The sequence below is a fragment of the Limulus polyphemus genome, unplaced genomic scaffold (assembly GCF_000517525.1).
Source record: "Limulus polyphemus unplaced genomic scaffold, Limulus_polyphemus-2.1.2 Scaffold1167, whole genome shotgun sequence".
Taxonomy (NCBI): domain Eukaryota; kingdom Metazoa; phylum Arthropoda; class Merostomata; order Xiphosura; family Limulidae; genus Limulus; species Limulus polyphemus.
Genome location: NW_013666777.1, coordinates 279,250 through 303,068, shown reverse-complemented (window position 1 = coordinate 303,068; position 23,819 = coordinate 279,250). Strand labels below are relative to the sequence as shown.

At 34.1% G+C, this 23,819-nt stretch overlaps 1 protein-coding gene across 5 annotated transcripts in view; it reads right to left on the bottom strand.

The window, feature by feature from the left end:
• Nucleotides 1-23,819, bottom strand: part of LOC106462445 (sodium-dependent serotonin transporter-like) — a 64,205-nt gene that overhangs the window by 9,008 nt on the left and 31,378 nt on the right. For all 5 annotated transcript variants that reach the window (XR_002611265.1, XR_002611263.1, XR_002611264.1 and 2 more), the window contains exons 4-10: nt 14,436-14,574; nt 13,960-14,094; nt 12,492-12,595; nt 9,960-10,084; nt 8,820-8,932; nt 7,052-7,183; nt 2,427-2,526 (exon numbers count right to left, since the gene is read on the bottom strand). Coding sequence is in view for 1 of the 5 variants with exons in the window: in XM_022389715.1 (XP_022245423.1) it covers nt 2,427-2,526; nt 7,052-7,183; nt 8,820-8,932; nt 9,960-10,084; nt 12,492-12,595; nt 13,960-14,094; nt 14,436-14,574 (848 nt within the window). In the remaining 4 variants the exon portion in view is untranslated. The remainder of the gene's footprint in view (nt 1-2,426; nt 2,527-7,051; nt 7,184-8,819; nt 8,933-9,959; nt 10,085-12,491; nt 12,596-13,959; nt 14,095-14,435; nt 14,575-23,819) is intronic.

The following is a 23,819-nucleotide window of genomic DNA, read 5'->3' as shown; positions in this document are numbered from 1 at the left end:
AACAGCACGCACACTGCTATTTCTTGGCGAGAAACCCCCAAGCCACAATACAACACTCCACCAATTAACGCCTTCCGCGACCTAGATACCACCACCTGCTTACCCATACCTATAAATATCCCACCAACAGTAATCACAATTCACACAACATTCAGCCTTGATAATGGATGCAGAACCCATTCGAAACGCGTCGGCCAACTCATCACTAGCTACAACTTTTACCCGTTGTTCTAACAACGTTAAGACGGCTTATCGACTTCTTGAGAAGAATTCTAAGAAGAAAGTAAACCTACAGACATCGGTCTTGTTTAACAAAATCTGCCATATATAGATAGATAGATAATTAGAGTTTTCTAGAGAGGTTTATTCTTGGAGAGATGCTACTGTAATGTTTGTTTTTTGCCAGTTATGCATAAATTCATTCTACAAAGATCACTTTTGTGTGTGATCTGGAACCAAGTCTGTGAAAAAATACTTCTGCGTTACCTCTTCTTATATGTTTATTAGACGCACTTATGCATTCCTTAAAGTTTCACATCACATTTTTATTGCATAACTGTTTCATCGTTCAGTGCTTGGCAGAAGCATTTTGTTTTAAATTATAAAATATTTTAACGTTTAACAATAACACTGTTTGTATTGATTATTTCCTACACTGTAGGGCATTTTTATAACTGTATATTTTTTGTTGCTCTTGGAAATTTTTGATGTATCTAAAGCTCATGTTTCCGAAACATGTAACTACTATTTAATTTCTCTTCCTTGAATATAGGATATTTAATACCCTAAACTAAAGGATCAAAACAGAAGTTGCAGATGTTACTGCTAGACACCTAAACAAAAAGGACACAGCGTGGAGTAACCAAACGTTTACACATTACAGAAGCACGACAGTCGTTGAAGTAAAAACTGTGAAACTCAAGTTTACTACCGTCACTCAAGTAATTTATACTTTTGATCATCACTTTTATTCAGTGTCAATCTATTTTATAGTATTATAAATTATCAACAGCTGGCGCTACGATTTCCTACAGAAACGGTCAGAATAATTAATAGGCTTAACGAGCAACAACTGCCTTCAAATTACAACATAATTTGTAAGGATAAAATTATGATGTCACTGTAATTATGTTATCAACAAAACTCTGTAAGTTGTTCCAATGATTAGTCATATCGTAACTTCACTGGTTCTAAGTAACCACTGCAAAGAAGTAAACGAATAAAACATCTATAAATGCTTATTGCAAGAGATGAGACATCGATAAAAATTGCGGTCACTGAGAGCATTCTATGACGTTATTTTATATGTATGTACATTCACAGTAACAAAAGAATAAGTGGAACGAGCAGGACAGTCACACCACGACCCATAATATGAAGTCTTAGAGGCCTACCCAAAAACCTGTGCAAGTTTTATATAAAAAGAACTGAAGAATTAATAATAGTAATAATAATAAAAACGAAACCATAAAAGTAAGATTCGGCGTGACAAAAGTAATAACAAATTTATCAGGTTTTTATCACCAAACTTAATATCTATAGAGCTAGCTGTCAACTTTTCTGTTCAAAACTGACACGCCTATACAAAGAAAACGATGTTGTGGAAAAAGGTTTTCTAAGATTTATCAGTTTTTTTAATTCTATATATTACGCTGTTTCTCACTATTGTTGTAATGAAACAAGACATTATCTTTTGTAAACATATTCACGTGCATACATTTCAAGATGAGATGGAAGCTTGTTCAATAAATATGAGTTTAAAAATAACGATTCAGTTCGAACTAGTTTTCACAGATAGTTAACTTAAATATTTGGCAGTTTTGTGTTAAGCCTAAGAAATGGTCCAGACGATGCTTTGAACTATAAAAAGGGTGTGTTTATTCGCAAATGACCAACCGTTATTGCTTTCGAAAATCGGAATCGACATAGCGAGCGCGCGCGCACACACACACACGCGCGCTAATATTGTTTCAAAAGATAACAGTCAGGGGATGGAATGTAATTTCATTCCTTATCATTTTTAATTAGCTTTATTAGGAGATCATTGTACATACGCGATAGTGAGTAGAAGAGGAGGGAGAACGGGGAAATATTGGTCCAGGGCCTTTGCTGCGCAGACGACCAATGCAGACAAAATGTTACGACTGATAAAAAGACGCTTTACGGAAACAGAAACATTAAAAAGCGAATCTAATTTTTCCAAGATTATAAACTGGCTATTAACATGTATATAATGTATACTGGATTTATATTGGTGAGATACAATTTCCGTCCCATGTTTGAAAGTGAATGGAATTTCTTTACAGACATAAATTTCACAATCTATGTGGAAAATAAATAAATTAGTGTGCTAGTTGACGTCAACCAGATGAAGCTTAAAGTAGGTTAAAAGCGTTAGTGTTATTAAAAAAACCTTTATTACTCACCATAAAACCAGCAAACTGTGGCTGCCTCCACAAAGACGACAAACAAAACGGACATCGATGTACCGTAGGAGTCCAGTAAGTTTACTACATAGCTACCACCCTGCCAAAAATAGTGAACGAACAAAATCAGGCTGTTGTTTTACATACCAAATACGACTGTGAGAAAAAAGACTATCATTATTATTATACTTGTATCAAGCTCGAACCAGCCAAAACGTTTATTATGTATATAAATTCCAACAAACTAAGCTTCTTTTTCTCGGTTCTATCAAACTCTGTATCCAACCTTGTTACCGCATGTATCGAGCTCTAACTAGTCAAAATTCCTGATGTTACCGCATGTATCGAGCTCTAACTAGTCAAAATTCCTGATGTTACCGCATGTATCGAGCTCTAACTAGTTAAAATTCCTGTTGTTACCGCATGTATCGAGCTCTAACTAGTTAAAATTCCTGTTGTTACCGCATGTATCGAGCTCTAACTAGTCAAAATTCCTGTTGTTACCGCATGTATCGAGCTCTAACTAGTGAAAATTCCTGTTGTTACTGCATGTATCGAGCACTAACTAGTCAAAATTCCTGTTTCTACCGCATGTATCGAGCACTAACTAGTCAAAATTCCTGTTTCTACCGCATGTATCGAGCTCTAACTAGTCAAAATTCCTGTTGTTACCGCATGTATCGAGCTCTAAATAGTCAAAATTCCTGTTGTTACCGCATGTATCGAGCTGTAACTAGTCAAAATTCCTATTGCTACTGCATGTATCGAGCTCTATCTAGTCAAAATTCCTGTTGTTACCGCATGTATCGAGCTCTAAATAGTCAAAATTCCTGTTGTTACCGCATGTATCGAGCTCTATCTAGTCAAAATTCCTGTTGTTACTGCATGTATCGAGCTCTAACTAGTCAAAATTCCTGTTTCTACCGCATGTATCGAGCTCTAACTAGTCAAAAATTTCATTATTCCCACTAACTAGCCAAAACTCTCACTGTTACAGCAGGTATAAAGCTCTTATCTAGCCCAAACTCTGATTGTTACCGCATGTATCAAGCTTTAACAAGTTAAAAACTCTCGTTGTTACCTCACGTAGCAAGTTTTAACTAGTTAAAACTGTTGTTGCATTCTAGATTTGTCAAGCCCTAACTAACCATACATATGCTGTTACCGCATGTATCAATCTTTAATTAGTCAAAGCCGTTTAAGAAAAAAATATTTTTAAATATATATGAAACGATTTTTAAATAGAACACTTGTTTCATTTTGAAAAGCTGTTGGACTTAATCTATTTATATTTATTGTTGAAAACAACCTGAAAAGCTTTAGGATAATACTATGAATAAAGATTAGATAAGGTAGTTACATATTCTAAATAATACTTTGAAATTTTCGTAATAGGAAATTACAGACATTTCTTTAGGTTATTAGTTAAATAACATTTTTAGAATTTTCTAAACACACGTTAGTAGAAATGACATGCAGGTATATAAATAAGCGATACACAAGTAGCTTGTGATTACTACAACACATAAATATGTAAACAGAATATACACACGTACTTTGTGTTTGGATATATATAAACAGGAGATACTCACGTAGGTTTTTTAGTACAATAGACAGGTAAATAAACAGAAAATATTCGTGTAGAACAACCAAGTATCTTGATTTCTCCTTATTTGCGATTACCTCTCTTATATGAACAAGAGGATCAACAGAAAATATTCGTGTAGAACAACCAGGTATCCTGATTTCTTGTTCATATAAGAGCGGTAATCGCAAATAAGAGGAGGATCAACAGAAAATATATCGGAACAAATCTGAATCTCTGAGCCTGACTTGGTTTGAAGTTGGAAAGAGATTGGTCATAGTGTAAATAGAGTGCAAGGTGATCTTTATTTATAACAAAGGTAAACACTGGGACAGATGGAGTTTTTTTACCCTCAAGATATCGTTTCCTTAGTTTATTGTCAATGACTGATTCTTCACAATCTCGTATTTATTGTTTTCCACGTGTATAGCAGTCTTCTTCTCCTGTCATCCATCGAGAGTACTTTCTAGCACTATATACTTTTATGTTACAGATGAAACACCTTCTGCTTGTGGTTTACTTCCTTTTTCTTGAGTAAACAACTCTCTAATTAAAGGCTTTCTTCTGCAGCTCTTGGTAATACGCCCATTTAAGTTGCAGTTGAAATACTTTTTGTCTTGTGGTTTACTTTCTTCCTACTGAGTAAACAGTTGTCTAACAAATTCTTTGATTTCTTCTAGACTTCCACCAAATGGATTTATTTTTCTACACTATTTGAAATGATAAGTTCATAATTCCTAGATGATGAATTTGGTTATCGGCTTGCTAGTTTATTTGATTCTAGTTCCAACGCCAACTAAACAGGATCTACACCTAATCTGCCTTAGCCTAATTTGAATGTTCTCATCCACTAAGGCTTCTATGAATTGGTTACGTGTCAACAAATCCATTATTCCACGTGGAGTATTTACATAACGTAACTGGGCAAGCCTTTCCACATCTTCTATAAGTTCATCTAAAGTTTCATCTTTCCTCTGCTTCTGAATTCGACTTTGGAAACTTCCTTCTGGTGTGTTATCTAAAGCTGTTCGATAAGGAAACTGCGAATTCTTCTTAGTTATTATGGCTCTCAGATTGCATTAATGTTATTAAAGCTGGTCTTTTTAAATGGGCAGCAAGTTGAAAAGCGTTTTTTTTTACTACCAGCCATTCACTTTAGAGATTATCTTAAACTGAATCTGATTTGCCTCCCATGGTACCTTTCTATCATAGTTTGTTGGTTTCTTGATTATGCGATGCTGTTGAACCAGCCTGCCAAATTCTGTATCTTGCTGAGGTAAAAATATGTATAGAAGTTCAGGAGTGTTCTGAGTCATAGATGGCAAAACAGTGATGGTAACATGTGTATACCAAATGGGTTATCCTGTTCCACATTTTAAAGGTGTTTGAGGATGAAATTATTGGGCAGGTACAGAAAAACGTGTGGATGGTTTGATCTTGAATTTTCCAGGTGTTTTATTCTGTCAATGACATTCATTTTACTTCGTTGGTTTTGCTGCTATAATCTTTTTGTACTTCTTTGTTGTTCTTTTTCACTTCTTCAGTTTGTCATTACAGCCTTTCGGCACTTAATAGATGTATTGCTTCATTTTTGCTGCTATAATCTTTCTGAACATCTCCAACAGATTCTTTGATCTTGTTTTCAACGAAATTTATACTAATACTTCTTTATCTCTTACGCCTCTTTCTTTCAACTCCTTTCTCAAATTCCTGTCTCTTTCTTCTTGGTCTTCTTTTATTTTTCTGTTTCTTTCTTCTTGACCTTGCTGTGTGCTTCGTCATTTCCATTCCATTTTCAACCGCATTTCGAGCACTTGTCGTTATCTTGAAGTTCAGTTTGGATTCTATTTTATTTTTACCAAATAATCCTACTGCTGACATCAGTGTTGTAACGTTGAGCGGATTCTTCTTGATTATTCGATAAAATAATACAAAGTCTAGTTTCCTTGGTGAAAGGAAAGCATTTTATTTTTTCAAATAAGTTTTACAACTTACTCGGTTGCACTACCTAGCGATAACCAAGTATAACTAACAAAGTAAGCTTAACATTCATTATTAAACTTCCTTTCGTAACATATCATCAATACGTCATGCTAAAACTCTCTTTAGCATACAAGTTTCTAAACTAAAACATTAAAAAACATAGCCTACAACAATATAAAATAAAGATACGTAGGCTGCAGTTTGTAGGACACCCAAGTATATAAACAGAAGATACGCACATACGCTACATGTGGTTGAACACAGAGGTATGTATGTAAGTATAAGCAGAATATATTCATAGAGGTTGTAGTTTGTAGAACACGCGAGTATATATTAACAAAATATAATCTAATAGGCTGCAGCTGGAAGAAAACATGGGCACATATAAAGATAAGATACGTAGGCTGTAGTTGATAGGACACAGACGTGTATATACAGATATATGATCAGAAGATACGTTGGTTGTACTTAGTATAACATGCTAGTATATAATTATAACTTAAAGGTAGATTGTAGTTGGTAGAACACACGTGTATATATACAGAATATACCCACGTAGATTGCTGTTATTTTAACACGTTTGGATATATAAAGAGAGGTTACCTATACTGTATCTGATAGAACACGTAGATACGTAAACAACAGATACATAGGTTATAGTCGATAAAACACACACATATAAACAGATGATACATAGGCATGGGCATAGTCATTGAGAGTCAGAGAAGTCGAAAGACCATCCCAATATTCTAACAAAGTCTAAAAGGCCAACTATCTTTTGTTTTTGTTTTTTAAATAAACACTTGATACTCATAAGTTTTGAATACATTCGTTTTACAAGTTTCATTTCGTCTAAGGTAAATCACTTAAGTTATTTGTGTAAAAGAAAAGGAGAGGACCACATTTTTTGGAAAAAGACTCTCCCTACTCTCTAGTGCTGACTACGTCCCTGATAGGTTTTTAGTTGGTTGAATACACATTACATAAACAGAAGATACCCGCATATATGCATGTTGGACATGATAGAACATACATTATATAAACAGAAGATACTTACGTATGTTGTAGTTGGTAGAGCACACAGATAAATAAATAGAATCAAAACTCCAACGAATATTTCTCGATGTCGACGTAGTACAGTGGGATATTCATCGCACAGTCCTGTTATCATGGCTTCTAGACCGCCAAACTATAAATAGTCACATACAAGTCATTTGAAACCCGGCAAATTTGAAATATTATTAATTGGTACTTAGTTATGATAAAAAAGAAAACAATAATATTACGTTATAGGAAAAAAATATGCTGATTTGATAGATAACAGTTGATTCTCAGTTACGTTTTATGACTGCTTTTATTAAATGTTAAATGATATTTCAGAAGTGTAAAAACTCGAATATCCAAATACAGTCAATAGAAATTTTGTAATTTCAGAGATTTTAAGACTTAAAATGTACACTTCTCAGGATTTAAAATATCGCTTTTACTGGAAGACCTAAAAATAAATGTATTTAATGAACTGGGTAATGGTAAAAGGAGATGTAATTTTACATTTTTCCGGAGTTTTCTTACTGTGTTGTTTATGCCTATTATGTCTTTAATTATGTCACAATTTGTTTGCGTATACATACTGTACGTCTGTGGCGATCGGATACCAATTATTACCATTAGTTAGTGGCCTTTACCTTAGGTGACCGTTTGGTAATTCAAGGTTATACATGCGCACAATAACCAAATAATGAGAGATTCCTGGCTCGAATGTGTAGATGGAAATGTGCAGTGATCTGTAACTGGTCAGACCACAAAATGAAAATCAAATTAAAACACTTTGCCGGAAAAAAAAACAACAACATAAAATAAACTTATCGTCCAGTGGAAAGACTATTGAAAGATACAGGAATGTGTTTCTACGGTAAACATAATGGAAGTAAAGCGAAATACACGCGATCTGCAGTCTGAAGAAAGTAGTCAACAAGGTTAAAACACGCACAGCCAGTATTGTCACTTTTAAGACCAGAGATCCATATTTCCTAACAAACTGCATTTGCAATACACACTTTCTTTAGAGCTAAACAGATTCTGCTCCAGTTCCTCTTCCTTGGGGAGGGGGGCGCATGTGGATATTTTGTTGACACTTCTTAGTCATTTAAAAAAAATAATCTGCTCATTTGATTTGTTAAACCGCTAAGGATGGAGATAAGTGGGGGGGGGCGCACGGCCCACCACAACACCCCCATAGCTGGCCTTGAACTCAATAATCAGAAAACAGCAACGAAATGCGTAAGTAGCTCTGTTCCATGAGACAGATATCCTACTCACACGTGGTCAAGAAGGACACAATGCAACTATCCCACAGAACAATGGACGTTTTATTTTTTACTGGTCAAGCTACAAAAACTAAAACCTCAAGCCAAAGTTTACTCATGAACTCAATAGGATTTAATGTCCTGAAATTAGAATTTAGAAAAAGTTAAGATTTTTATAGAAAAAGAACAAAATACTATGGAAGAACAATATATGTAGAATCTGCATACTGCAACCGTATAGTTTATTGTGTAAATAATTTACCATGTAGTTTAAGTTTAATGTAATGTTTCACAAGTTCGATGCATTAGTTACCACCTCCGTTTAGTTACTTTGTTGTGTAGGCCTACAATAAGGTTACATTATCTACTAATTTTACCGATCTTTATTTAGTATGCCGTCTAGCCCTAAGCTAATGTTTGACTAGTTTTTGCATTACTTTCTCATTTTACTCACATTTTATTATAGTTTTGTCTCAGCCTAGTTTCATATACATTACATATTTTCCCAGCTCTACTTACCGTGCTGTCTAGACCCAACGTTATTAACATGATGAAGAACAGGATTGACCAAAACACGGAACCTTTCATAGTTGCTATTGCTTCCGGATATACCACAAATACAAGGCCTGGCCCTATATAACCAGACAGTAATTATTAAACATTAAGTAATAAGATGCAAACAAAAAGTATAGAAACAAAGAGACAAGCTTAATAACTTATATGTTGCACATATTTTAAATGTGAAATTAGAAATGTTTTTTTGGGGATCAAATGCCTTAAGAACTTTTAAATATCTACTTTAATATTATCCTGGTTTAGCTTGCCTACCAGGGATGTAGTGCTGCTGGAGTACACTGGAACACCACTCCGGCACCTGAAATTGGAGCTGAATCCCAAAAATTCAAAAAAATATATACATATATATATGTAAGTTATTCAGTTTACACCTGCAATTAAATGTCTTTAATAACCAAACACTTGAAGTACCAGCGAACAGTCTATCTGTGTGTGATCCCCTGTGTCCACTGTTAGAGTTCTTAGATCGCCAAGCACCCACTCTCCCTCAGGAGCTGGCTTTTGGCACAGTGTGAGTGTTCCGGTTCAAGAGAATGTGTCAGAGCGTGAAAATTGTGAAATGATTTTGTCACACGTCAAGTATTTATTAACCCCACATGAATATGGGATTAAAGCACTTAAAAGATTTATTATTTACATAATAGCCAATGAAGTTTGTTTTTTATAGATATTCTTTTGGCAGGATAGGAGGCATGCAAGGTATTACAAAAGTCAAGTTTGTTAATACTGTAGTGCAGTTACAAAGATAATGAATTAATAAGGTATGCGATTTTAAAACTTGTTTTGATAACGATTTGAATTTGACCTTGCATTTTAATTTAAAGGAAGCTGAGTTGCATGTTTTCTCTCGCTAATATATGTGTATTCAATTTGGTACTAATATAAGTAGTCTCAAATAGTTAGCGCTGCATATATTTTATTTATATAAAAATGGACTCACAAATGAGACCCTTACCCTAATGGTGACGTCACACTCCGGCACTACAAAATTTAGCACTACACCACTGTTGCCTACACAGTTTTATTATAATAGTATAAGGAAATCTCTTTACAAGGAAGTAGTTATTATATATTGGTACTCACCATCAGTAGCGACGGTCTGGATGTCTCTCTGCGACATGTGGGCCATATAGCCTAAAACTGAGAAAATAACAAACCCAGCTAGGAAGCTTGTAACACAGTTGATACTGCTGGTAAATATAGCATCCCTAGTGGAGTGAAAAAACAAACAAACATAAACCTTAAAACTGTTGATTAATAAATCAATATTGATTCTAAATCAGTAGTTTTTCTTTATCTACCTATGTGTAAATTAAGTAAAATAATGTTACGTAGAAACAATTACATTCCCTTGCAGTAATAATAATAAAAAAAGAGATAAAAGATTCATAGAACAAAATACTTATACCCTTAACAGTTAAGAGAGGAATTATTGTAGCTCAGCTTATCTACCACTAGTATTGTAACAGAAAAAGTATTGTAATTAAACTTACCTATTATGTACCTGAAATTTATGTGTTATTTCCCATTTATTTCATTTTGCTTTATTCAAAATTTTGTTTTATTTTATTCTAACCGTATTTTATATTTATTTCACCTTTCCTACTTCTCTCGTTTGATGATGTTATAACCGGTCATTCCTGTACAATCCTGTTAAAACTCGTATAACCGGTCATTGCTGTACCATATGTTAAACTTCTATAACCGGTCATTGCTGTACGATACTGTTAAACTCGTATAACTGGATATGGTACAGCAATGTCCAGTTATACGAGTTTAACAGTATCGTACAGCAATGACCGGTTATAGAAGTTTAACATATGGTACAGCAATGTCCAGTTATACGAGTTTAACAGTATCGTACAGCAATGACCGGTTATAGAAGTTTAACATATGGTACAGCAATGTGTTAAACTTCTATAACCGCTCATTGCTGTACGATACTATTAAACTCGTATCTTGAACTCTAGAGAGATCGGGCGTGGCCAAGTATTTTTGTGCCTGACCTGTAAATCCGATGATCTTTGTTGTATTCCATTGCCGCAAAATCGCGCTACGCACTAAGAGCCTTGAGTACTTGATAAAATTGATGATGATATCCCATTATTCGATTAGAGTGTGTGTTTTTCTTAGAGCAAAGCCACATCGGGCTATCTGCTGTGTCCACCGAGGGGAATCGAACCCCTGATTTTAGCGTTGTAAATCCGAAGACTTACCGCTGTCCCAGCGGGGGGGACTCGAATAGAGTGACCCAAGTGTTGGCAGGGTTTTTAACTAGTTACTCCCATCTAGTCTATCATTTCAAAATTAGGGATGGCTAAGCAGACTGTCCTTGTGTAGATTTGCATGAATTATCGATCATAACCCGAACAAGACCTTGGTTTCGCACACAAAAAACAAAAAATATAACAACAACAACATTACCATCTGTTATTGAGTTTTATTCACCATTTAGCAATTATTTTTAACACTTTTTAAAAAAAATTAGATAATTGTAACAGATGTAGATTCTCCTACTCTTTACGCACTTGTAACAGCTATTACTTGAAACAAAGATTAACTTATTTCATATTGTGTATAACACATATGATGTTGAAGTGTGATCTGTAGCTCGGTAGTTTCTGGAACATTATATCACAATAAGACTGGTAATAAATTTTAGCAAATGTTTCTTTACTAACCCTATATCTTTTTTCCAATAGTATTTCTACTACACACTTTGTTTGGCACAGCGGTATGTCTACGGACTTACAACGCTAGAAACCGGGTTTCGATACCCGTGGTGGGCAGAGCACAGACATCCCATTGTGTAGCCTTGTGCTTAACTTCAAACAAACAAATACAAGTTTTGTTTGTTTCCCGTTGTCTGTTTACCGTATCTAGATGCCGACGAGGCATTTTGCTCAACGCTAGAGTTCGTCAGGTCGACTGGGTATGAAACACACAAAAACCTTAGTTGAAATGATATATATAACTATAATTTATTTAAGGCCTTCAGCGCATTACAAAAACAATAGTAAAATTCTATTATTCGGTTAGAGTAGCCTTAGAATTGGCAATGGGTGCTATTAACTAGCTTCCTTCCGTCTAGTCTATCACTTCAACACCAGAGCTCATCAGAGCGGCTGGGCACACTAATGTTGCCATGGGAGCAGCGGATAGCACCGAAAGTATGCGACTTAAGTTCTGTTATATTCTTCTTATTATGGACCAGTACAGGGCTAGCGAAGGAATATTTGTCAAAAAGTATAGCAAGTCTTATTATGATACAATATCTTATAAACTAGCAATCACGTTTCGCTAGCATGGTCATTATATACCATATGAATTGATATCTCATAAACATTTATTATAAATAGGTTTCAACTGAGGCTACGTCTGTTGCATGCCCAGCCGATCTCGTGAGTTCTGGTACTGAGAGAAACACCTCGTCGGCAAAGACGTGAGGCACATAAAATGTGAGGTTTTCCAGTAAAGAAAGATTTGTTAAAAAATATTCTCAATCGTTATTTTGATGTGATATCATACAAACTACTTTATTTGTGGACAGTAAAAAAACAATACATTTAACAATTATTGTAGAAACAACTGTTGATCTACTCAACAATCTCATACCTGTAACAGTTATTATGAAAAGTATTATAACTTGACAGAGCAAGTAGGGTACCAAAACCTGGACCAAGAGAAAAGAAGATTTGAGTCGCTGCATCAATCCACACCTGTAGAATAAAACAAGATGATTTTTAGTTATATGCCATGATTATGAAGTCTCAAAAATTGTAATTTAAGTATTCCGATGTTTTAATGAAAAGTGTATTAAATGAACTATAAGTATTAGGTCGTCAAGAAATTAATGTCGCGTTTTGGAGCACTTTCATTAACCATTCCCCAAAAAACGTGCGTCATGTATAATAGTTAAACAAATCACTTACACGTCACGTTAGTGTAGCCTGTATAATGGGTAAAGTTTAGTATACTCTACTCCCTTATAGTGATGGCACATGACGAGACACATATTCGGCATGTAATGCTGTTTGAATACAAGAAGGAAAACAACGTCTCTGTAGCCACAAAGAATATCAAAGAAGTTTATGGAAATGTTTTGAATTTTCGTAAGTGTCAACTATGGTTCAGCAAATTTCATTCAGGTGACTTTAGCCTTAAAAACTGTGATGGTAGGGACCGACATGTTGGAATTGATATTGATGCTCTGAAGACGCTTGTTGAGTCTAATCCAAGGCAACAGTCTCGTGAAATGGCCCTGAAATTGCATGTCTCTCTTGAAACAACACTTAAACATCTAAGAAATATTGGAAAACTTCATAAAGAAGGTGTTTGAGTGTCTCACAAACTCTCCAAGCCAAGTGATTTCTTTAATCAGGGCAACCTGATTATAAGATGGAAAATCATCATAGATAAGAATGGAGACTATTTCATTTAATAAATATTTTGTTTTGATATATAAGTTGTTCAGGTTCTTTCATCTAAAAAAAACCGACATTAATTTTTGACGACCTAATAAATACTCAAAACCTTTGGAAAATGAACGTGATGTTTAACTTTCTTTGTTGACTGTATATAGAAAACAATACAGTTCAGGCTCATCCAATTATCTATATCATAGTAATATTACCTAGGTATCTATATTATGATACGATTAGCTCAATATCTGCATCAATAAAATGTTACATCGGTATTTGTATAATGGTAAGATCTCCTTGGTTTTTGTATCATGGTAATATATCTTAGTATCTATATCACGATAAGAATATCTAGCTCCCAGAATCATGAAAGTATTACGTTTGTATCTACACCATTGTGAGATTATCTCGGTATCTTTATCACTTACTGCAGTACAATATTCTTAATTCGTCTATATGAAAATGACTGTCCTAACTTATAATTTAATTTGAAACTTTTACCCATACTATACCGTAAGTATTGAAATAGTTCTAATTTTACTGGGATATTCTTACCTTGTGTATTTTAAGGTTAAACCTTTTCTCATGTGTTTTGAGGTGATTGTATTTAAAGTGACATTTGTGTGTGTGTGTGTGTGTGTGTTTTTATTTGCAAAATTTACCTCGGCTTTTGCCAATTTGTCCCATTGTGGTGAAAGATAAAACACGATGCCATCCAGAGCGCCATCTAGTGTTATACCACGAAAGAACAGGATAAACAAGACAACATATGGCATAGTAGCAGTAAACCAGACGGCCTAAAGAAAACACAACACAATTATGGTAAACAGTAAAGTTTAGCATGACGTCATATGAAATATATTTTAATAATCCGTGTTATTGTTTTAGTCTAATCATTTTAAGAATCTGTTTTTGAATACTTTTTAGTGTGGTACTAAAGAAGCAGTCATACAAATTGAGTTTGTTTAAAAGATTGAACCAAATATAGTCTAGAGACATCTTCAATATTTTACTGAAGATACTTCACGAAGTAGGATGCTGTTCAGATATAAGTTTGACTAGTACATCATTGTATAAAGGTATAAATAACGGATTACTGAAAAGTACTTTTTTTTTACAGAAGTCTGTTTGTACTAACCTTTCCAGAACTTTTAACGCCTTTCCATAATGAGAAATATACTAAAACGAAGACAGCCATTAGGCACAGTGCAAGAGACCATTTTACTGGTCCAATATAGTCAACTCCTTTCGCGTTTTGTATCTGTAGCACGTTGCGTCTGCAAGGAAAAGGGTTTCGTTGTTATTGAAAATTTGGTTACATTTTTATACAATAAACAAACTTGTTTTTCATTTATTAATAAATTTATTGTCAACTTTGGATAACATTATGTTGAAGTTTCACTCAAACAACGGATTGTCACTCTCTGATAACTTTCCAAACAAGTGTTGTTACACTTTGCTAGCAATGTATTGATATACCAACCACTTAGAAAATTATAATTCTCCTATAAAAATATCTAATACACTGTAAGAACAAAAACTACATAGAAAGAACAGTAAAAACGCTGGTGCGAGCACAAACTGCCAAATCAAAGACATGTATATATAAACAACTAAAACAAAAAAGGATGTACACAAATCATAAATTAGGGCAAACCATATATATGTATATATAACGTGGCAAAATGAGTATACATACAGAATGTAGAATAAGGATTTTTGTAGAAATTGTGTGAACAATGGTTTTCAGTAGCACGAAACTGATGTTATATGATATAAATAGCTAGCTGTGGCTCGTTGTGATAGTTAGCGTGTGAACGATAACCTCTACAGAAGTTAGTAAACACAACCATCATTCAAACCTAGACCAAGTTCACGCCACGTTAACCACATATTTATGCCAATCAGTTCAAAATTTTGGGCTTAGTATCGGAGAAGAAGCGAGTTGAACAAAACCGCTTATCAGCTGTGCTCTATAAAAAATAAAACCAAAATGAACGGTTCTTTCACTCCGTGACAGCAAGAGCGATGACTAGCGACTTCATTGTTCAGAGTGATACTCCTCTTTATGAGTTATCGCCAACGTTTATGAATTCATTAGTAGCTGTAAGCTGTCGGTTTATCGAGAAGATTTATTTCTTCTGGTTGGGTTGGTCTGTTACCTGGATCGATCTGCTCATTAGAACGATAGGCACGTGCCGCTGACAACGGTTGTCAACGGCACGATTCTCTTCGATCTTCGACCTTCCTTTTATAACTTGTTGATAGCAGCACCTGACAGCTTTGTTGGTTTTTTCTTATGATATTGATAGGATATATTGTTTCTCGGATATTTCCGTGAAATACCGAAGTTATTTCTAATGATGTCATTTTAGAGAGGAACCTGATTTGAAGCACAGCTACCAACGAACAATTTTACCTATTCTGACATAAAAATGTATGTCAAACCTCCTAAAACACACAAAAAACGTAGCATCTTGTGATCTTAGAAAAATAGGCCAAAAGAAATATAATGAAATCACAAAAGCAAAAAAAAAAAAACACAATGTGATGCTGTAAAACAGCATATCATTTTACCATGGATTTTATTATTTAGTTCTTGATAGAATAGTCATTGTACAGTTTCTATACTGTAGATTAATCGTAAATCTAATTTAACATTATAAACTCTAATTACAATCCACTAAGATCATTCTTAACATAAAGCTGAATTTCTCTACACCGAAATCAGAATTATATGCTTATTAAGGTGATATGATTCATATAACCTACCTGAAACAACAAAGTTTGCTGAACTCTTCGTTAAACCCTATTTACGGTTACATGAGCCATATTAATTTAACTGAAACAACGAAGTTCGCTGAAATCCTCAATGAATCTTTTTTAAGGCTAAACCCACTTGAAACAATAAAAGTTTATCAAACCCCCATTAAAGTTTTGTTAAGCTTATATGATCCAAATTAAATCTCTTTGAAGTGTTTGTTTGTTTTTTAATTATGCACAAAGCTACACAAGGGCTATCTGTGCTCTGCCCACCACGTGTATCGAAACCCGGTTTCTAGCGTTGTAAGTCCGCAGACATACCGCTGTGCCACTGGGGGGCATCTATTTGAAACAATGAAGTTAGCTGAAATTCTCATTTAATTTTTTTAACCTTTTATGATTCACATAAAACTTACTTCAAACGACAAAGATCTTAAATCCTTGTTATACCTTTCTTAAAGTTATATGATCAACATAAAAACCGATTTAAAACAATAACATTCGCTGAAAGTCTAATTAAAACTTTCGTAATGTTATATAACTTGAAACAATAAAATTCACTGAAATCCTCATTAATCGTTTCGTAGGGTAATATGGTTCACATAAAAAATAATATAATTTACCTAAACCCTAATTAAAGTTTATTAAAGTTAAAAGATTCAACTAGTATGTATTAGAAACAGAATTCTTCGAAATTCTCATTACATTTTAGTTCAGATTGTAGATTCTAGGTGGAATACCAAAACTAACGTAGGTTAAAGAGAAATGATTGGTAGGAAATCAATATAATTCGTTATACATGACTAAAGATTACAATGGAGTAGAAATCTGATGGTTTAACAATTGCATAAGATTATTAGAGGAAATGTGAACTTTAAAGTATAACTAAACAGTCAGAAGATGGCTCAAGAAAAATACTGGTTTACCAAACTAGGTGGCTGAACGAAAATTAAGTATAAGGTAGGAAAACAAAAAGTGTTAATTAACACAGTTCCCTCAACACTCTGAGATCTGGAAAAACGATACAACGAAATTCAGTAGTAAGCTGTAGCTAACCACAAATTTTCTATAACAGTTAGTAAATTGAAGAATCCTTGTATTGAATGTCAGCAATAGCTTTAGCTCATACAATTCTCACAATGGTTAATAAACTGGAGGAACTTTGTAGTGAGAATAAATACTAAGCTGTAGCTAACCAAAGTTCCCAATAACGCTTAATAAACTGGAGAACTTTCTATTAAATGTCAGCAATAGCTTTAGCTCATACAATTCTCACAATGGTTAATAAACTGGAGGAACTTTGTAGTGAGAATAAATACTAAGCTGTAGCTAAACAAAGTTCCCAATAACGGTTAATAAACTGGAGAACTTTCTATTAAATGTCAGCAATAGCTTTAGCTCATACAATTCTCACAATGGTTAATAAACTGGAGGAACTTTGTAGTGAGAATAAATACTAAGCTGTAGCTAACCAATGTTCCCAATAACGGTTAATAAACTGGAGGAACTTTCTATTAAATGTCAACAATAGCTTTAGCTCATACAATTCTCACAATGGTTAATAAACTGGAGTAACTTTCTATTAAACGTCAGCAATAGCTTTAGCTCATACAATTCTCACAATGGTTAATAAACTGAAGGAACTTTGTAGTGAGAATAAATACTAAGCTGTAGCTAACCAAAGTTCCCAATAACGGTTAATAAACTGGAGTAACTTTCTATTAAACGTCAGCAATAGCTTTAGCTCATACAATTCTCACAATGGTTAATAAACTGGAGGAACCTTGTAGTGAGAATAAATACTAAGCTGTAGCTAACCAAAGTTCTCAATAACGGTTAATAAACTGGAGGAACTTTCTATTAAAAGTCAACAGTAGCTTTAGTTAATACATTTCTACTAATTATTAGTAAAGTTTAGAAACCTTGTGTATAAATCTAGCGTTATTTTTATTAAGGCAGTCTTTATAAATCCGTATGTACATAGCTTTGGGCGTAAGAAGTAGAATTGTCATAGAGGGGAGAAAAGGTCCAAATTGAACCTGATCTTCCCAAGCCAAACTAGACTCAAACACCAGCCAGACCAAACTGGGGATTCCACCCACCCTTGCATCTGTGAAGCTATACATATCAATGTACTATAATTTTGAATTTACTGAGTAAACGCTTTTAGTAAACAACACAGGTCTGTTGGAAACAACAACAACAACAAAAAACAAATCAGAATTTTTAATAAAGTATCTTTTACTAAAAATTTGTCTGAAAACTTACAAAGTCAGACTGGCTTAGACTCTCATTAGTCTGAGTGTTAAAATTAAAACTACTTTTTCCATCCTACAGTTTTCGTATTTCATTTACCTAGCTTCCAGAACCTCCTAAGTGAATATCAGAGGATGTTTTTGGTAAAACATACGTTTTATTTCATATTTCCGCTACTCTAGCACAAACTGTAGCTAAATAATCTGTATCAAAAGTTAAAAAATATAAGATAAAATCAAAAAGTGCGTTTTTTTTTCTAGAATAACTGGAGGTTGTTACAATTACAATTATTTATCACAATAGCTTTACATCTCTAACCTTTTCATGACTTCGTTTATTTAAATTTTAATGTTTTATTCTCTTTCACTTGAATCTAAACATTAGCAAAGCGTAACAAACCAATAAATCACCCGGCAAGATCGTAGTTTAAATTAAGGTAAACTAAGTATTGAATTACATAGCACATGAGCAGCTTTTATGCACTACTCACAGAGAAATATCCTCATTCGTCTTTTATGTTTCTTATCTAGCCTAATAAGTTTCTAATTTTACATTTTAGTTACCTTTATAACAATAAATAAAAACATACATAAAAAAACAAGAAATTTAGTACTTACATGTGGGGTCTTGAACTCTATCATCGATGTCCCGTCGACACTTAACCCAACTTGTATTAGGGTTTGGTTTGGTTGTTGTTAAGCACAAAGTTGCACAATGGGCTATTTGTGCTCTGACCACCACAGGTATCTAAACCCGATTTTTAGCGTTGTAAACCTGCAGATTTACTGATGAACCACTGGGGGGGGGCACTTGTATTTGGGTTTTGTAGTACAAATACTTTTTTAAAAATCAAAATATGCAAGTTAGAATACAAAGTATTGGCACACACAAAAACTAGAGTGCCCTAAAAATATTATAATTTAACTAGCTTTCTAATTAATCTATAACTGGGCTTGAAAATCTCCGTTAGTTGGTCTAAGTGAATACCACAATGTTACAGAAAGAAACTGAGGTATAATTATTTTTTAATTTGTTGGATAGGCAATTCTAACCTCACACAAATGCAGCAAATTTAACTTTTATCTTTCTGTTGGTTATAAATAATCCAATAGCAAATGTCAGAGAGAATTTTGACATTTTTTCGAAAAACAGAAAGTAATAGGATGGGCGTGGCATGTAGGCTTGGCAGTCTTGTTTATGTCTCAGTAAAGAAAGGTGCTTAGAAGAACGAAATTTAATTTTTAGCTTGGGGATATCTATAGTATATGTGTGTAATTTGTGATTTAAAATTTCATATAGGGTTAGAAAGAAAACTTAAAGATGAGCAATTCGGAGCAACAAAAGTGTAACGTGATACTGAGAAGTGAAGATTGAGAATTTTTTTCAATATTAACTTTCGAAATTAAATATTAAAACTTGAATAATAAACAACAGTCTGATGTGAAGGTCATTGATGATAAATGGGTTAATTAAAGTTTGTATGCAACTCTGTAAAAGTTCGTTACAAACGTAATTTGATTAAGCCTTACGCATAACATTAACTCTTAGCAAACTGGAAAAAGTTAGAACTGAAATACAGCGAAATATGTAGCTAATTCAGTTCTCATAGGGGTAGTAAACTAGAGAAACCACCCGTTAAAAGTCAACAATAGCTTTAGCTGTTACAGTTTCCATAGGGGTAGTAATCTAGAGAAACCATCCGTTAAAAGTCAGCAATAACTCGGGACGAACATACTATCCTATATCTATTTTAGTATCGATGTTTGTTTAAGTTAAATTTATATGTAGAAATGTACATAAATTATACTGCTAAGTCTGTATTGCGAAATTCCCGCCTATTCACAAAAACTGTAGAAAATTCTCGTGTGTAAGAATCAACAATATATGTGTGTGTGTGTACGTAAACACTGGTGTATCGTTTATATTGTTGCGTAATCTGACATTTCGAGAAACTCTCCTTACGCCTATAAGTATAACCAACGCGATGCGTCAAAAGACAGTATATATTGTTGGTTTGCTATAGTTGGTGTGCTATAAAGTTTGAAAGCTATAACTGTGATTGTTATAATGCTTATTAATCGGGAACTTTAGATATTTGACGAGGAACGTTTATACATTTCGAATATTACAAACCGTTTAACTTCAGCAGATTCACATTCGACATTAGCATTTTTACGAAAACATTATATAACTTCAGCGATGGATAACACGACGAAGAACAAAGAATACAGAGCTAGCTAGCTCTCTGTTAAGTGAATTGTATCTACATCAACTCAAAATTAAGTCGCTCATCGTGAACCCTCGATAAGATGTCAATGATGTTCCAGACCAGATAGAGGACTAAATATTGAGTAAATTGTAATATGTAACATAATAAATTGGGGCTAGTGTCCGAGATCTGAATGAGAGACAAAATGCGATCTAAATTCAAATCATAATTCAATTTATACTTATCAGTGCCAAAAAATTTTGATCATGTCTGATTATCGAGATTTTCTTCAATCACCCTCCCTCGAACAACTAGAAAGATATGACAAAAATGAATTGCTCGAAGTTGTCAAAGTCTTAGAACTAGAAGTTAAAAGATCAATGAGAAAAAATGAACTAAAAAGCGTATTATTGAAATACTAGTCAATGATGATTTGTTGCCTGAGGAAGTATTCAAGGAATATTCTAGTGTCCCTACTGGCCAATCGGAGTTGAGTGATAAAGATAAGTTAGAAATTCAGCTAAAACTCAAACAACTCGATTTTGAACAAGCTCATATCGAAGCCAAGAGAGAACAAGCTCGTATCGAAGCCGAGAAAAAACAAACTCGTATCGAAGCTGAAAGAGAAAATAAATATCTCGAGGCTGAGAAAGCTCCCATTGAAGCCGAAAAAGAAATTAGACTCAACTCCGATCGACTAAGGCAAAATGATAATTTTGAACTTAATCGATATGTTAAAGTACCATCATTCAATGAAAATGAAGTTGATGAATATTTTCAACATTTTGAGAAGGTTGCTCAAGCCATGGAATGGCCCACCGAAAAATGGTCATTGTTATTACAAAGTGGTTGAACTGTTAAAGCACAAGAAGCTTATACCGCTCTATATATATATGATTGTCTAAATTATGATAACGTTAAAGCAGCTATTCTCAAAGCATAAGAGTTAGTACCAGAGGCTTATCGCTAAAAGTTTCGAGGTTATCGTAAGCAAGATAATCAAACTTATATGGAATCTGCTCACGAAAAAGAGGTTTATTTTGATCGATAGTGTAATTCTATCCATATTAGCAATAGTGTTGACAAACTAAAACAATTATGTCTAATTGAGGAATTCAAACGTTGGGCACGTGACGATCTCAAAACTTACTTGGATGAAAAGAAAGTTGAAACACTACAGGAATCAGCCACTCTTTTCGATGATTACACTTTAACACAAAAAACCACTTTTTATAAACAGAAATTCCTGCCACCTCAGCAAAAACACGTATCTGTTGAATCCACTAAAGTTGAGGATTCTTCTAAAATCCAGCTTCTCTAGTTCGAAATATTCTGACAGTCAGGATAAAACTTTATCAAAACTATCTACCGTCATGTTATGTCCGATTGTTGGTATTTGGAAAAGGAAAAAGATAATAAAGCAACACCCAGTGTGTTTGTGTCCACATATGGACTTAGTTTCACCAGATCACACGATTTTGTTGATCCGGCCACTGATATAAAGGCTGATGTGGTTAAGGAGGAATTTAGACCTTTTGTGTCTGTTGGTTCTTTGTCTTTGACAAATGATACTGCCAATCTCATATCAATTCTACGTGATCCTGTGACGACTCAATCATTGTTGTTAGAAGGTATACTACCTTTGGATTGGAGTTCTGCCACTGATGAATTTGTTATTGATCAGGGTATTGAGGGTGGCTTTGTAAATGTTAATCTTCATGACATTTATTTGGCATCAGACCTAGGTTTGGGACCAACTGTGGTTGGAGTAAGACCTACTCTGCCAATTAAGGGTGTATCATTATTGTTGGGCAACGATTTAGCTGGGGGAAAAGTTGTTGCCGAACCCAAAATGGTTCGTGAGCCGATCACTGTTTCATCTAAAGATGATGTTGTCGTTGAAGAATCACGATGTGTTTCCATCGTGTGCTGTGACTCGAGCTTAGGCTAAGAAATTACGTAAAAAACAATTGATAGACACGTATTCAGAGAACGATATTATAGATTTCTCTGAGACATTTCTTGGATCGAACGGGGATCCTGTAGATGATTGTCCTACTGACGATTCCTCGGAGAGTGACAATAATGAACATGAGGGATCTGGTTTACCTGGTGAAGTTCCGTTTACTAAAAGTAAACTGATCATTGAGCAAGAAAAGGATCTACAGATCTCTTCACTATTTAAATATGCACTCCCAAAAGATGAACTGGAGAAAGTTCCAAATGGTTATCTTTTCGAAAATAATGTGCTATGAGGAAATGGAGACCATCAGATGTGCCAGCTTCAAGAGACTGGGCTGTATTTCATTAACTCGTTGTTCCCAAAGCATATCGTTCTGAAATATTGAAAGTTGCCCATGAACTGCCCATGGAAGGTCAATTAGGTGTCAACAAAACATGTGACAAAATTATGAGACATTTATTTTGCCCCCAAATTAGGTAAGATATTTCTCAGTTTTGTAAAACTTGTCATATCTGTCAATTGGTCAGAAAACCTAACCAGAAAATTCCTGTTATTCCTTTGAAACCTATCCCAGCTTTTGAAGAACCTTTCAGTCGTGTGAAAGTTGATTGTGTTGTGAATTATCCAACCGCTACCAACAAGAAAAGTTTTGTAAAAATTTTGCTGACATCACTGTACCATTAACAAACCTATTGAAGAAAAATAAAAAAATCAAGTGGTCTGAAACATGTCAATCTGCTTTTGAAAAGGTCAAATCTTTATTGTGCACTTACCCCGTATTGATGGCACCTGACTTTGATAAGCCTTTCACATTAGCTGTTGATGTCAGTGATTTTGGTGCTGGTGCTGTTCTATTACAATCAGACGACAAAATTATTTAACACCCTGTTTGTTATTTTTCTAAAAAGCTTAACTGTCAACAAAAGAATTATTCTATTGTGGAAAAAGAAACACTGGCTTTAGTGTTAGCTTTAGAACATTTCAATGTGTATGTATCTGCATCACAACAACATATTTTCATTTATACTGATCATAACCTATTGATGTTTTTAAACCAAATGAAGAGCAAAAGCAGGAGACTGTTAAGTTGGAGTTTATCATTACAAAAGTATGATTTGAAGATAATCCATGTCAAAGGGGTTGATAACATTTGTGCTGATACACTTTCACATGCTATGTAATTTTATTATCATAAGGTTATTTCTATTGATTGTGTTATATACTGTCATGATTATTGAAGTTGTATAATTCTTTGATAATGTATTATATTTAATATATTGTTGTCAATGTATATATATATATATACTATCTTAAGTTAAAATTGTCTATCT